The sequence below is a fragment of the Eptatretus burgeri genome, chromosome 18, assembly GCF_056783735.1.
Source record: "Eptatretus burgeri isolate ZD-2024b chromosome 18, Ebu_testis_v1, whole genome shotgun sequence".
Lineage (NCBI taxonomy): Eukaryota > Metazoa > Chordata > Myxini > Myxiniformes > Myxinidae > Eptatretus > Eptatretus burgeri.
Genome location: NC_140978.1, coordinates 8,933,715 through 8,947,487, shown reverse-complemented (window position 1 = coordinate 8,947,487; position 13,773 = coordinate 8,933,715). Strand labels below are relative to the sequence as shown.

At 52.0% G+C, this 13,773-nt stretch overlaps 1 protein-coding gene across 4 annotated transcripts in view; it reads right to left on the bottom strand.

The window, feature by feature from the left end:
- The window catches only part of TMEM165 (transmembrane protein 165), a 96,316-nt gene that overhangs the window by 76,399 nt on the left and 6,144 nt on the right, over positions 1-13,773 (bottom strand). For all 4 annotated transcript variants that reach the window (XM_085863987.1, XM_085863988.1, XM_085863989.1 and 1 more), the window contains exons 3-5: positions 11,008-11,183; positions 1,524-1,709; positions 206-311 (exon numbers count right to left, since the gene is read on the bottom strand). In XM_085863987.1, the coding sequence (XP_085720113.1) occupies positions 206-311; positions 1,524-1,709; positions 11,008-11,183 (468 nt within the window). The remainder of the gene's footprint in view (positions 1-205; positions 312-1,523; positions 1,710-11,007; positions 11,184-13,773) is intronic.

The window sequence follows — 13,773 nt, the reverse complement described above, 5'->3', positions numbered from 1 at the left end:
GCACATTTTTTTGTATTACATAAAACATTACACTTCAAGCTGTTATAATGTCATACTAGAAGCTTCAAAGTTTGTTCGACATAAAGGATTGATTAAAAAAATTTTTTTTTTAATTCTTGGAAATTGTACACAAGGCCTGAAAAACATAAATTATTTAAGCGAAGTAAAAAAATAAAAATAAATAAAACACACTCACTGTACGTACCAGTTCTCACAGAAATGCGCTGGGCAATCATGCGCCCCCCAATGACAGCTAGGCCCGTACAAAGGCAGTGACCTGCTGTACCTCCCACTGCCACTCCAAGTGGGTCCTGAAGTTGGAAAAAAAAAAAAAAAAAATGAAGGAATTTAGACAAAGTGGGAGAACTTAATCCTAATACTTGTTTAATAAAATCATGCATGTTCCCCCAACCACCCCTCCCCCACATCCCATCTCGCACAAAAATGAGACCTGTAGGTAAAATTATGGCATTTCTAATCATGTATAATGGTTCGAGCATCCGATCAGAGTCTGGGAGGCCGGCGGTTCAATTCCAACCACGACTGAGTTGCAACAAAGACCAAAACTGATACATGCTGCTTTCTTGCTCAACACTCGGCATTTAAAAGATAGAGCACGGATAAACCTCGTAGGTTGGCAATCCCATGGGGAGGTAGCAATTTCTTCTCAATGTGCAATGAGAGAAAGTCATAAAGATGGCTTCACCAGTACCCAGAGTGCTGCAGGAAGTGGAGTCTGTTCCTCCAAGGTCATGTTCCTTTATGTTACGATACCCTCAGGAGAGCCAGAAAACAACATCTGTCCAACCTCAAGAATGAACTTTCAAACACATCTCCCTCCTCTAAAACTTGATGGTGCCTTGTTAAGTCTGTGGTGTATACTCCCCTTCCCTCTCTTCAAATGACACCACAGCCGATTCTGCTTGTGACAAGGCTGAATGCCTCAATTCTGTGTTTGCTTCCAAATCTTGTGTCCCCAACCCCTGACTCTCGGTGCCCATCCTTCCCTGTCATACCTAACTACTCTTGGACTGTATCCATCTTTTATACCCAATGCATCCTTGCCTGCCCCAATTCCTCCCTACACCCATTTTTGTCCAATTATGCCTCCACCTTGGCCTTCAACTCTGCTGCTGATGTATCTTCCCCTCTCTCAACTGTTCCTTTTGTCCTGTCGTGTCCCGATGCATTCAGTGTACTGTACTAATACTAGCTTTTCCATGAGCCTCGACTATGCATACAAAAAAAAAAAATCTCAGTAGCTGTGTTTGTCTGAAGTTAAGTTCAGTGGCTAATGTCTATGTGTGTGTGTACACCATGGTGTGTACCATGGTGTGTGTATCATGCTGTGTTGCAGTTCTTACACAAGTTTTAAAATTTAAAACATGGGAAAATATTTTTACTTGCCCCTTTAAAAAAAAATAAAAAATAAAAAAAATAAACCAACAGCAATCCATGGTGCAGCGCTTGTACAGCACTGTTTAACATGGTGCACGTGTGTGGCACCACTGTGCATCACTTACCTCACGTGCAGATAGTACAATGGTAGCAAGCTGTGAACGGTCTCCCCACTCGGCCAAGAATGTGAGAACAAAGGCTTGGACCAACACCGGTGACAGACATGGAAGCCAGCGTCTCTGAGGAACAGGTGGTGAAGTGCCGCCCGCCTCGATATCAGCCGGACCAACGGCTTGCTTGCTCATCTCCATCTGCCAACCAAAGAAGACACCAATGACGATCAACCTTGGTTAAAGAGAGGATTGCAAAAACTAAAGAGATGATTTTGGATTTTAGAAAAGGTCACAATCATGAATGTGTAATAATAAATGGTGAAAAGGTAGAAATTGTTAACAAATTCAAACACCTGGGCACTGTTATTGACAACAAGCAAACGTTTGATGAAAATGCAGATGAAGTGGACAAGAAACCAATGCAAAGAATGCATCTTCTCAAGAAGTTGTATTAATTTGGTGTTTAGCTCGTGCGTGATGCAGATGTTGACAAATTCCTTGCTAATCAGTATTTTGTCATTTAATTTGGTTTCTTGGTGGTGTTGTCTAAATGTGCAGAATAAGTCAAGACTGAGAAAGGTCATTACACTGGCATTTAAAGTGGGCAGACCTTTAATCTGAATGGAGTCTATATTTGCGAGTGCTGAAAAGGAAGACGATGTATGTATGTTGTACCAATGAAAGTCATTCCTTGAAAGATCTTTTTGAAAAACTGCCATCAGGGAGATGCTTTCGTTCTACGTTTATTAAGAATATCGTTTTCAAAAAGCCATTTATACCATGTGCAATTCAAATGTTAAAGTCAGATTTTTGGCCATTTTACTGTTTAATCAATCTTCCATATTTCACTTGTTATTCCTATTCCTTTTTAGGTCATCTCTTCGAGCATGACCTAATAATATGGGTGTAGATGTTCTTCGATCCTTCCGTCCGTCCGTCCGTCCATTGCGAAAATGACGATTTTCAAATTCTATCTCCTCCGCCATTTCTCAAGCGATCTTGAATTTGATTGTAGCATATGAATCTATGGGACAATATATAAATTTTGATCAGGCCGGATTTTCGATATTCGCTTTCGTTTTCGTGTCACGTGACTTCAAAGTTGGCAAAAAAAAAAATGCGAAAATGACGATTTCTATGCGAAAATGACGATTTTCAAAATCTATCTCCTCCTACATTTCTCAAGCGATCTTGAATTTGATTGTGGCATATAAATCTATGGGACAATATCTAAATTTTGTCGGGACGGATTTTCGATATTCGCTTTTGCGTCACGTGACTTCAAAGTTTGCAAAAACTGCCCTACCTTCAGGAGGCTATATATATATATTTCTCGCAGAGATGACCGTCACTCTCGCACGGGGGTAATTTTGAGGTTTTGTGTTTCTTTATTATGTTTTGAATTTACTGTTTCACTGAAGGGGAATTTCCCTGGATGTGGGACAATACAGATTATTATTAGGGTACCAAGCCGACAAGGCTGACTAAGCTATTATTTTTCTTGTTTCTTTATTATTATTTTTCATATTCTGCCGGCAATTTTCAGGGTTTTTTTTTCGTTTTTCAATCAATTTTCTCGGCAACCATTAGTTCGATCGACATGAATCAATCAATCAATGTGAAACTTCACAATTATGATCTCGTAGGCAAGGGGGAATGTACGTTTTAAATTCCAACCCGATTGGCCACAAGGTCTGGCAGCCAGAATTATTTAATTATTTGATTCTGAGAACTTTTCTTTTTGGGGGGAATAAGGCTCACTTGGCTGCACCTGTATGCGTTTGAGGGTACAGGAGTCGCAATTCAATTGATACCGATGATGGCCGCAGAAAAAAGGGTCAACTGTATACATAATAAATAGATGGAACATGACCTGTTCCTCGGTCCAAAACTTGTGAATCCCGCGTCGTAGAGAAACGTGTGCAGCCTCATTAGATTCAGGGGAAGTCCTGGTTTACCCTCTGAACCCATGATGTCAACATCTATTATTTTGTGTTCAAGTTAGTTAAACACCAACTTACGGCCATTAATCTGTCGACCAATGACAAGACACAGTGCTATGACATCACGAATGACGCACAATTAATGTTTATTTATTTATTATTTTTATTTTATTTGCACGATTGACGGTTCGATCTGATTGAAACTTGCCAGGAATATTGCTGGGGACCCGCTGATGTGCCTTTTCAAGGTTTGATATTAATCGGACACGCGGTTCCCAAGTTACTGCCATTTATCTGTCGACCAATGACAAGACACGGTGCTATGACATCACCAATGACGTCACAATTAATGTTTATTTATTTATTTTGCACGATTGACGGTCCGATCTGATTGAAACTTGCCAGGAATATTGCTGGGGACTCGCGGATGTGCCTTTTCAAGGTTTGATATTAATCGGACGTTTATCAAGTTCAAGTTACGGCCATTTATCTGTCGACCAATATCTGCGAGGGAGAGGGGGGGATGAAAGTGGGGGCGAGAGAGGAGGTGGGCGAAGAGGGGGAGGGGGCGAGAGGGGAGGGGGCGAGTGAGAGGGGAGGGGGGCGAGAGGGGAGGGGGGCGAGAGGGGAGGGGGGCGGAGAGGGGAGGGGGGCGAGAGGGAGAGGGGGGCGAGAGTGGGAGGGGGGGGGCCGAGAGGGGGAGGGGGGCGAGAGGGGAGCGAGAGGGAGGGGCGAGAGAGGGGGGGCGAGAGAGGGGGGGCGAGAGAGGGGGGCGAGAGAGGGGGGCGGGGAGAGAGGGGGGCGAGAGAGGGGGGAGAGAGAGGGGGGCGAGAGAGAGGGGGGGCGAGAGAGAGGGGGGCGAGAGAGAGGGGGGCGAGAGAGAGGGGGGGCGAGAGAGACGGGGGGGCGAGAGAGACGGGGGCGAGAGAGACGGGGGGGCGAGAGAGACGGGGGGCGAGAGAGACGACGGGGGGCGAGAGAGACGGGGGCGAGAGAGAGGGGGGCGAGAGAGAGGGGGGCGAGAGAGAGGGGGGCGAGAGAGAGGGGGGCGAGAGAGAGAAGCGAGAGAGAGGGGGCGAGAGAGAGGAAGCGAGAGAGAGGGGGGCGAGAGAGACGGGGGGCGAGAGAGACGGGGGGCGAGAGAGACGGGGGGCGAGAGAGACGGGGGGCGAGAGAGACGGGGGGGCGAGAGAGACGGGGGGCGAGAGAGACGGGGGGCGAGAGAGACGGGGGGGGGCGAGAGAGAGGGGGGAAGCGAGAGAGAGGGGGGCGAGAGAGAGGGGGGCGAGAGAGAGGGGGGCGAGAGAGAGGGGGCGAGAGAGAGGGGGGCGAGAGAGAGGGGGCGAGAGAGACGGGGGGCGAGAGAGACGGGGGGGCGAGAGAGACGGGGGGCGAGAGAGACGGGGGGCGAGAGAGACGGGGGGCGAGAGAGACGGGGGGGCGAGAGAGACGGGGGGCGAGAGAGAGACGGGGGGCGAGAGAGAGAGACGGGGCCTGAGAGAGACGGGGCCTGAGAGAGACGGGGCCTGAGAGAGACGGGGCCTGAGAGAGACGGGGCCTGAGAGAGACGGGGCCTGAGAGAGACGGGGCCTGAGAGAGACGGGGCCTGAGAGAGACGGGGCCTGAGAGAGACGGGGCGAGAGAGAGACGGGGGGGGCGAGAGAGAGACGGGGGGGCGAGAGAGAGACGGGGGGGGCGAGAGAGAGACGGGGGGCGAGAGAGAGACGGGGGGCGAGAGAGAGAGACGGGGGGCGAGAGAGAGACGGGGGGCGAGAGAGAGACGGGGGGCGAGAGAGAGACGGGGGGGCGAGAGAGAGACGGGGGGCGAGAGAGAGACGGGGGGGCGAGAGAGAGACGGGGGGCGAGAGAGAGAGACGGGGGGCGAGAGAGAGACGGGGGGGCGAGAGAGAGACGGGGGGCGCAGAGAGAGACGGGGGGCGAGAGAGAGACGGGGGGCGAGAGAGAGACGGGGCGAGAGAGAGACGGGGCGAGAGAGAGACGGGGCGAGAGAGAGACGGGGCGAGAGAGAGACGGGGCGAGAGAGAGACGGGGCGAGAGAGAGACGGGGCGAGAGAGAGACGGGGCGAGAGAGAGACGGGGCGAGAGAGAGACGGGGCGAGAGAGAGACGGGGGGAGAGAGAGACGGGGGAAGGCGAGAGAGAGACGGGGGGCGAGAGAGAGACGGGGGGGCGAGAGAGAGACGGGGGCGAGAGAGAGACGGGGGGGCGAGAGAGAGACGGGGGGCGAGAGAGAGACGGGGGGCGGCGAGAGAGAGACGGGGGGGGCGAGAGAGAGACGGGGGGGCGAGAGAGAGACGGGGGGCGAGAGAGAGACGGGGGGCGAGGGAGAGAGACGGGGGCGAGAGAGAGACGGGGGGGCGAGAGAGAGACGGGGGGGCGAGAGAGAGACGGGGGGCGAGAGAGAGACGGGGGGCGAGAGAGAGACGGGGGGCGAGAGAGAGACGGGGGGCGAGAGAGAGACGGGGGGGCGAGAGAGAGAGACGGGGGGCGAGAGAGAGACGGGGGGCGAGAGAGAGAGACGGGGGGCGAGAGAGAGACGGGGGGCGAGAGAGAGACGGGGGGCGAGAGAGAGACGGGGGGCGAGAGAGAGACGGGGGGGCGAGAGAGAGACGGGGGGGGGGGGGAGAGAGAGACGGGGGGCGAGAGAGAGACGGGGGGCGAGAGAGAGACGGGGGGCGAGACAGAGACGGGGGGCGAGAGAGAGACGGGGGGGCGAGAGAGAGAGACGGGGGCGAGAGAGAGGGGGGCGAGAGAGAGGGGGAAGGCGAGAGAGAGGGGGGCGAGAGAGAGGGGGGCGAGAGAGAGGGGGGCGAGAGAGAGGGGGGCGAGAGAGAGGGGGGCGAGAGAGAGGGGGGCGAGAGAGAGGGGGGCGAGAGAGAGGGGGCGAGAGAGAGGGGGCGAGAGAGAGAGGGGGCGAGAGAGAGGGGGGGCGAGAGAGAGGGGGGGCGAGAGAGAGGGGGGCGAGAGAGAGGGGGGCGAGAGAGAGGGGGGCGAGAGAGAGGGGGGCGAGAGAGAGGGGGGGCGAGAGAGAGGGGGGCGAGAGAGAGGGGGCGGGAGAGAGGGGGCGAGAGAGAGGGGGGCGAGAGAGAGGGGGGGCGAGAGAGAGGGGGGCGAGAGAGAGGGGGGCGAGAGAGAGGGGGGCGAGAGAGAGGGGGGCGAGAGAGAGGGGGAAGCGAGAGAGAGGGGGGCGAGAGAGAGGGGGGCGAGAGAGAGGGGGGAAGCGAGAGAGAGGGGGCGAGAGAGAGGGGGCGAGAGAGAGGGGGCGAGAGAGAGTGGGGGCGAGAGAGAGGGGGCGAGAGAGAGGGGGCGAGAGAGAGGGGGCGAGAGAGAGGGGGCGAGAGAGAGGGGGTGTCAGAGAGAGAGTGGGGCGAGAGAGAGGGGGGCGAGAGAGAGGGGGGCGAGAGAGGGGGGGCGAGAGAGAGGGGGGCGAGAGAGAGGGGCGAGAGAGAGGGGGCGAGAGAGAGGGGGGCGAGAGAGAGAGGGGGCGAGAGAGAGGGGGGCGAGAGAGAGGGGGGCGAGAGAGAGGGGGGCGAGAGAGAGGGGGCGAGAGAGAGGGGGCGAGAGAGAGGGGGCGCAGAGAGAGGGGGCGAGAGAGAGGGGGCGAGAGAGAGGGGGCGAGAGAGAGGGGGGCGAGAGAGAGGGGGGCGAGAGAGAGGGGGCGAGAGAGAGGGGGGCGAGAGAGAGGGGGCGAGAGAGAGGGGGGCGAGAGAGAGGGGGGCGAGAGAGAGGGGGGCGAGAGAGAGGGGGCGAGAGAGAGGGGGCGAGAGAGAGGGGGGCGAGAGAGAGGGGGCGAGAGAGAGGGAGGGGCGAGAGAGAGGGGGGCGAGAGAGAGGGGGGCGAGAGAGAGGGGGGCGAGAGAGAGGGGGCGAGAGAGAGGGGGCGAGAGAGAGGGGGCGAGAGAGAGGGGGCGAGAGAGAGGGGGGCGAGAGAGAGGGGGGCGTGTGAGAGAGGGGGGCGAGAGAGAGGGGGCGAGAGAGAGGGGGGCGAGAGAGAGGGGGGCGAGAGAGAGGGGGAAGCAGAGAGAGGGGGGCGAGAGAGAGGGGGGCGAGAGAGAGGGGGCGAGAGAGAGGGGGGCGAGAGAGAGGGGGAAGCGAGAGAGAGGGGGCGAGAGAGAGAGGGGGGCGAGAGAGAGGGGGGGCGAGAGAGAGGGGGCGAGAGAGAGGGGGCAGCGAGAGAGAGGGGGGGCGAGAGAGAGGGGGCGAGAGAGAGGGGGGCGAGAGAGAGGGGGCGAGAGAGAGGGGGCGAGAGAGAGGGGGGCGAGAGAGAGGGGGCAGAGAGAGGGGGGGGCGAGAGAGAGGGGGAGCGAGAGAGAGGGGGAAGGAGAGAGAGGGGGAAGGAGAGAGAGGGGGGCGAGAGAGAGGGGGCGAGAGAGAGGGGGGCGAGAGAGAGGGGGGCGAGAGAGAGGGGGGCGAGAGAGAGGGGGCAGAGAGAGAGGGGGGCGAGAGAGAGGGGGCGAGAGAGAGGGGGGAAGACGAGAGAGAGAGGGGGCGAGAGAGAGGGGGCGAGAGAGAGGGGGCGAGAGAGAGAGGGGGGGGGGCGAGAGAGAGGGGGCGAAGGAGAGAGGGGGCGAGAGAGAGGGGGGCGAGAGAGAGGGGGCGAGAGAGAGGGGGGCGAGAGAGAGGGGGCGAGAGAGAGGGGGGGCGAGAGAGAGGGGGGCGAGAGAGAGGGGGGCGAGAGAGAGGGGGGGCGAGAGAGAGGGGGGCGAGAGAGAGGGGGGCGAGAGAGAGGGGGCGAGAGAGAGGGGGGGCGAGAGAGAGGGGGCGAGAGAGAGGGGGCGAGAGAGAGGGGGGCGAGAGAGAGGGGGGCGAGAGAGAGGGGGAAGCGAGAGAGAGGGGGCGAGAGAGAGGGGGCGAGAGAGAGGGGGCGAGAGAGAGGGGGCGAGAGAGAGGGGGCGAGAGAGAGGGGGGCGAGAGAGAGGGGGGCGAGAGAGAGGGCGAGAGAGAGGGGGCGAGAGAGAGGGGGCGAGAGAGAGGGGGGGGGCGAGAGAGAGGGGGGCGAGAGAGAGGGGGCGAGAGGAGAGGGGGGCGAGAGAGAGGGGGGCGAGAGAGAGGGGGGAAGGGAGAGAGGGGGGCGAGAGAGAGGGGGAAGGCGAGAGAGGAGAGGGGGCGAGAGAGAGGGGGCGAGAGAGAGGGGGCGAGAGAGAGGGGGCGAGAGAGAGGGGGGCGAGAGAGAGGGGGGCGAGAGAGAGGGGGGCGAGAGAGAGGGGGGCGAGAGAGAGGGGGCGAGAGAGGGAGGGGGCGAGAGAGAGGGGGGGGGAGAGAGAGGGGGGCGAGAGAGGGAGGGGGGCGAGAGAGAGGGGGCGAGAGAGAGGGGGGCGAGAGAGAGGGGGCGAGAGAGAGGGGGCGAGAGAGAGGGGGCGAGAGAGAGGGGGGCGAGAGAGAGGGGGCGAGAGAGAGGGGGGCGAGAGAGAGGGGGGGCGAGAGAGAGGGGGGCGAGAGAGAGGGGGGCGAGAGAGAGGGGGGCGAGAGAGAGGGGGCGAGAGAGAGGGGGGCGAGAGAGAGGGGGGCGAGAGAGAGGGGGGGCGAGAGAGAGGGGGCGAGAGAGAGGGGGGCGAGAGAGAGGGGGGCGAGAGGGAGAGGGGGCGAGAGAGAGGGGGGCGAGAGAGAGGGGGGCGAGAGAGAGGGGGGGCGAGAGAGAGGGGGGTAGAGAGAGGGGGCGAGAGAGAGGGGGCGAGAGAGAGGGGGCGAGAGAGAGGCGAGAGGAGGGGGAGAGAGGGGGGGCGAGAGAGAGGGAGCGTCACAATTCTTCTTCATTTGATATGATGTCACAATTGACGCTGGGGACCTGAATATGTTTCCCAGGTGTTTCCCAAGTTATGGCCATTTATGATACGGTTGGTCCGATCTAATTGAAATAATGCCCCAATCCAGTCATCGTTTATGCACCTACGGGCCCGCCCCTACAGGCCCGTACTAGTACTAATAAATGTCTGTGTTAGTCAGTGCATCTCTTCAATAACTCAAACCGTGAAACCTAGTGGCCCCAAACTTTGCGTGAATACCAAGGGAACTCCAAGTTGGTGCATGGATCAAAACTGGGTATTTAGGTGAATTTAGACACCCCTTTTCGAGATAATTAATGGCCTTATTTAATTATCCTTTATCAAGACTTCATCCTTGGTCAGCTTATTCTCCCTCACAGGGGTCTTAATCCACAATTTTTTTTGGGCCTGTTCAACAATACCTTCTTGTTTGTTTGTTTGTTTGTGTGCAGGATATCTCAAAAAGTTGCGGACAGATCCGGGTGGACTTTTGTGGACAGGTTCAGTGTGTGACAAGGCCTAACTGATTAGATTTTGGTGAAGATCCGGATCCGGATCAGATGACTAGAACTTTAAGTGATTCTTCACCATTGAAAGATTGGGCCAAAAACGATATATAGCACGATATCTCAAAAAGTTGTGGACGGATTCGGATGAAACTTGGTGGACATGTTGGGTGTGTGACAAGGAAGAATTGTTTAAATTTTGATGAAGATCCGAATCCAGATCTGGACATGAGACTTATTTAATTTTCATTGTTAAAGTGATTCTTCACCAGAGAGATTGGGCCAAAAACGATATTGTACTGTATAGCACGATATTTCAAACGTATTGGGCCTGATATGTTATCGTAGATCAGGCATTACGTGGCGGAGGTATGCGCTCTACCGAGTGCCCTTCTAGTTTTTAGCAGTCGTCCACCTTCTAAATTTTCTGAAATCCCAGGAACCAGACCCCTCCCTCCTCCCATTAGCCCTTGGTTTCCAATATCACAGTTTTAACTATCGCGACATTTTCCAGGAACCGAACACCACGATATTTGAGTTTCCAGTACACTGAATAATTCAGCCATTTTCTCATCGGTGAACAACTGTGACCCTAATGAGGAAACTAGACCATCTACGATGATCCTGGATTTTATATTTTTTTTCTTTAATTATCCTTCCATTTTCACACAATGTTGTGCAAGCTCAGCTCTTAATGCCATTTTTCCATCTCTGTTTCTGCACTTGCCTGTGTTTCTCATTCCCAGCAATTCACCCAATAGATCCAGTTTAATTTTTATTGCAGGTTTTCCCCATCACATCCAACAAATGTACCCAAAATACTTCAATTTCCATCTTTCCATCTGGTTCCACAATCTCCAGCCTGCAATACATTTATCGGCTCTCTTTGGTATGCACGAGTTTGCATAGGATACCGAGTAATCTCCTCCAGAACCATAGGCTTCAATGCTTCAATCTCTTCTATCTGCTGCATTGTGTTTGTGCAACAGGGATGACTGGTGGTGTCTTAAGAATGGAAAACTATTCTCGTTTGAAATGCATCTGCAGACATAGCGATGTGGCGAAACAACTTTGATCACAATCAATAAAGTAGTGTTCAAGGAGGAGGAAGACCTCAAAGGCTGGAACTTAGACTTTATCAGACTCCTATTAAAAAAAAATCATTTAAAACACACATTTTAAGATTTTTTTTTCAGTGTAAAAGCACACCAAAACCAATGTTGGTGATGGGTAGAGTATTGACGGAGGAAAGGAAAGGAGGTTCACCTCTTTGTCTTTCTTTTTAAGCTCTGCTTGCACTTCCTCAAGTTCCTCTTGCCCCTCATCATGGCTCATTCGTAGACCATCTCGCAACATGCGTAAGCCAAAAATGGCGAATAATGCTGTAGATATATAGTACGTGTACAGCCGAGGTATCACCGTTGTGGCGTAGCCAAAAAGCACTGCGATGAGGGGACAGAAACATTCATAATAATAATAAAGGTCAAAGTGACACTTCACTCTGAGACAAGAATAACATTTCATCATTTACATCTTTGTACAAGTTGACAGCATTAATGATGCCTCGTACGCATTCCAACGATGCGATGGAGAACTTGTTGAATAGAGTCAATCGCACCTGTTGGAATTCTGCCAGGTGCAGAACTGACCTCAATGCACAGGATTGACTTCCAAATGAAGAATTGTCATGATCAAACAAACAAAACAAATACAAGGTATTATATAAAAACTAGTATAAAAGCATATCAAAAATGACAGGTTGGAATTATTTCATTCAAAATATGAAGAGACTGGAAGATATGATGTTTTGTAACAAGAAGCATTATTTTAAAACACTACATGTACATATGTTACCCTATTTTCTTTATCTTCTGGGGCGTTTCATTTCAATGGTACAGTCTCGTGACCATGCCAAAGTCTGAAGCCTCGGCCTAGCGCCAGGTGTGCTTATAATCATCTTTATTAGACATCCTACGTTCGAAAATGAACACTTGTTTTACTTTGTGTGTGTTGCACATGATGTGCAGCGAATTTCACCAGTTTCTTGTATTTACTATTTTTCAAAAAGTTTTTGTACACAGCCATTGATGCCCAGTTACAAGTCATTATCTACATTTATCATAGAAGAGGCATAATTACTCTAATTTTAAAAAATAAAAATTCGAATTTTTATTTTTAATCCTGAAAAACAGACCATAGTGAACACAGTTGTGCAAAAAGATTGACCTTTGAAACCCTCCTTATATCATTCTTATGAAGAGGGACAGATGAATACACATTGTGTTTTATATAGGTAAATGTTGAAAATATCCTGGCCCTGGCATCGTAATCATTACAGCACTCATTTACGCCTTCCGCCATAAGAATAAGTGTGTATTGTAAGCACAGCCATTGTTGGGTGTTCTGGTCCCAGCGTTGTCCGAATCATTGCACAGGGTTAAATGCAAGAGCCAAGTCATTGCTGAACAAATTCCCCAATTTATAAACAGTAGCAGCGCCGGATTTATGGTGGTGGAGGCCTTGGGACACATGGGTGGTGGTGGCCCTTTTTGCCATGAACGATGAAGTGAAGTAGCAGTTTTCAACCTTTTTCACTCATGGTACACCAAACTCACACCGTATTCTGTGGCACCCCTCTTTCAATCTTCTGTCTGTATAGTTGCCGTAAGAACATTGCAGGCTACATGAGTTAAATTATTGGATAAAATACATACTTTCAGGAGTGTGTTTGAGGGATTTTATTACCACCAATGGATTCCAGACACAACTGAAGATTGGCAAAGCGTGCAATAAGCCCAGTGGTCCCCAACCTTTTGATCCCACGGGTCGCATTCACTACTCCCAAGGATGTTGGGAGCCAGAAAAAAATTGATGCATTTTATTGATGCAAATTGATTTGATTCCTCCCGGCAGTAAGCGGCAGTGGCCGGCAGCGGCATTGTGTAAGGCTTTTCAGGTCACGGCGCCGGCCGGCAGTGGTATTGTGTTAACCCCTTTAAAATTGCTACATGGAAATGTGTTTTGATTGGAAAGTCCTCACGGGCCACAGTATAGGGCCGCAGGTTGGGGACCAATGAATTAGCCTGTTAAAAAAAAGATATTGTATTACCATTTGTTCCAACTTCCAAACTACATTCGATTTAATACGAGTGATGGAACTACGAGTAACGAAACGAGAAGCATTGATATATATATGGGCTGTTTCACCATGTGAGGGTACCAAGTTTGTCTCGCAACCACTAAAAATTCAAACTCAATATTTTTATATTTTTATTTCTCCAAATCCAACATTGTTAATTACAATACTTAAATCCAAATTTTTGGAGCATCTGAATGAATATTTCTTATTAAAAATAATACCCCAAGGATGTTAGGAGAATATTTTTTAAACTACAACAGTCATTAATACAATTCAACTATAACCACAAAATAACAACACTATTAAACTTCAGTGGTTTCCATATGTTCCACAAGTAATATTCCATTACTGGAATTATGATTCAGTATACAAATGAAGTATATTTGTAGAAATATCAATAAAAGACTGAACCAAGTTTCAAATACCCAGAAAAAAGATGTTTTAATTACCAGCTGTCACTAATAGCACTGCATATGATGGAATTTAGCACAAAATTTTAAAACTACATATACTTTTCTATACTCTGAAAGAAATTACTAATTTATCTCTGAAAATAAAAGTTTACCACCACAATGAAAACTAGAGGGGGAGCACTCGGGAGAGTGCAAAACCTCCGCCGCCAATACTGCTGGGTCACTCAAGTGAAATGGAAATCACTTAAAACATGCAGAAATGCAAAAAAAATTTTCTCGAACAAGTTTTTTGGGGGGGGGGGGTAAATTTTTTTTGGGGGGTTGGAAATCACTTAAAACGTAGAAATGCAAAAAATATATATTTCGTTTTTTTGGGGGGTGATTGAAAATCACTTAAAACATGTCGAAATGCAAAAAATTAAAATTTCTCTAACAATTTTTTTTTGGGGGGGTAACAATTTTTTTTGGGGGGGGGGGGTT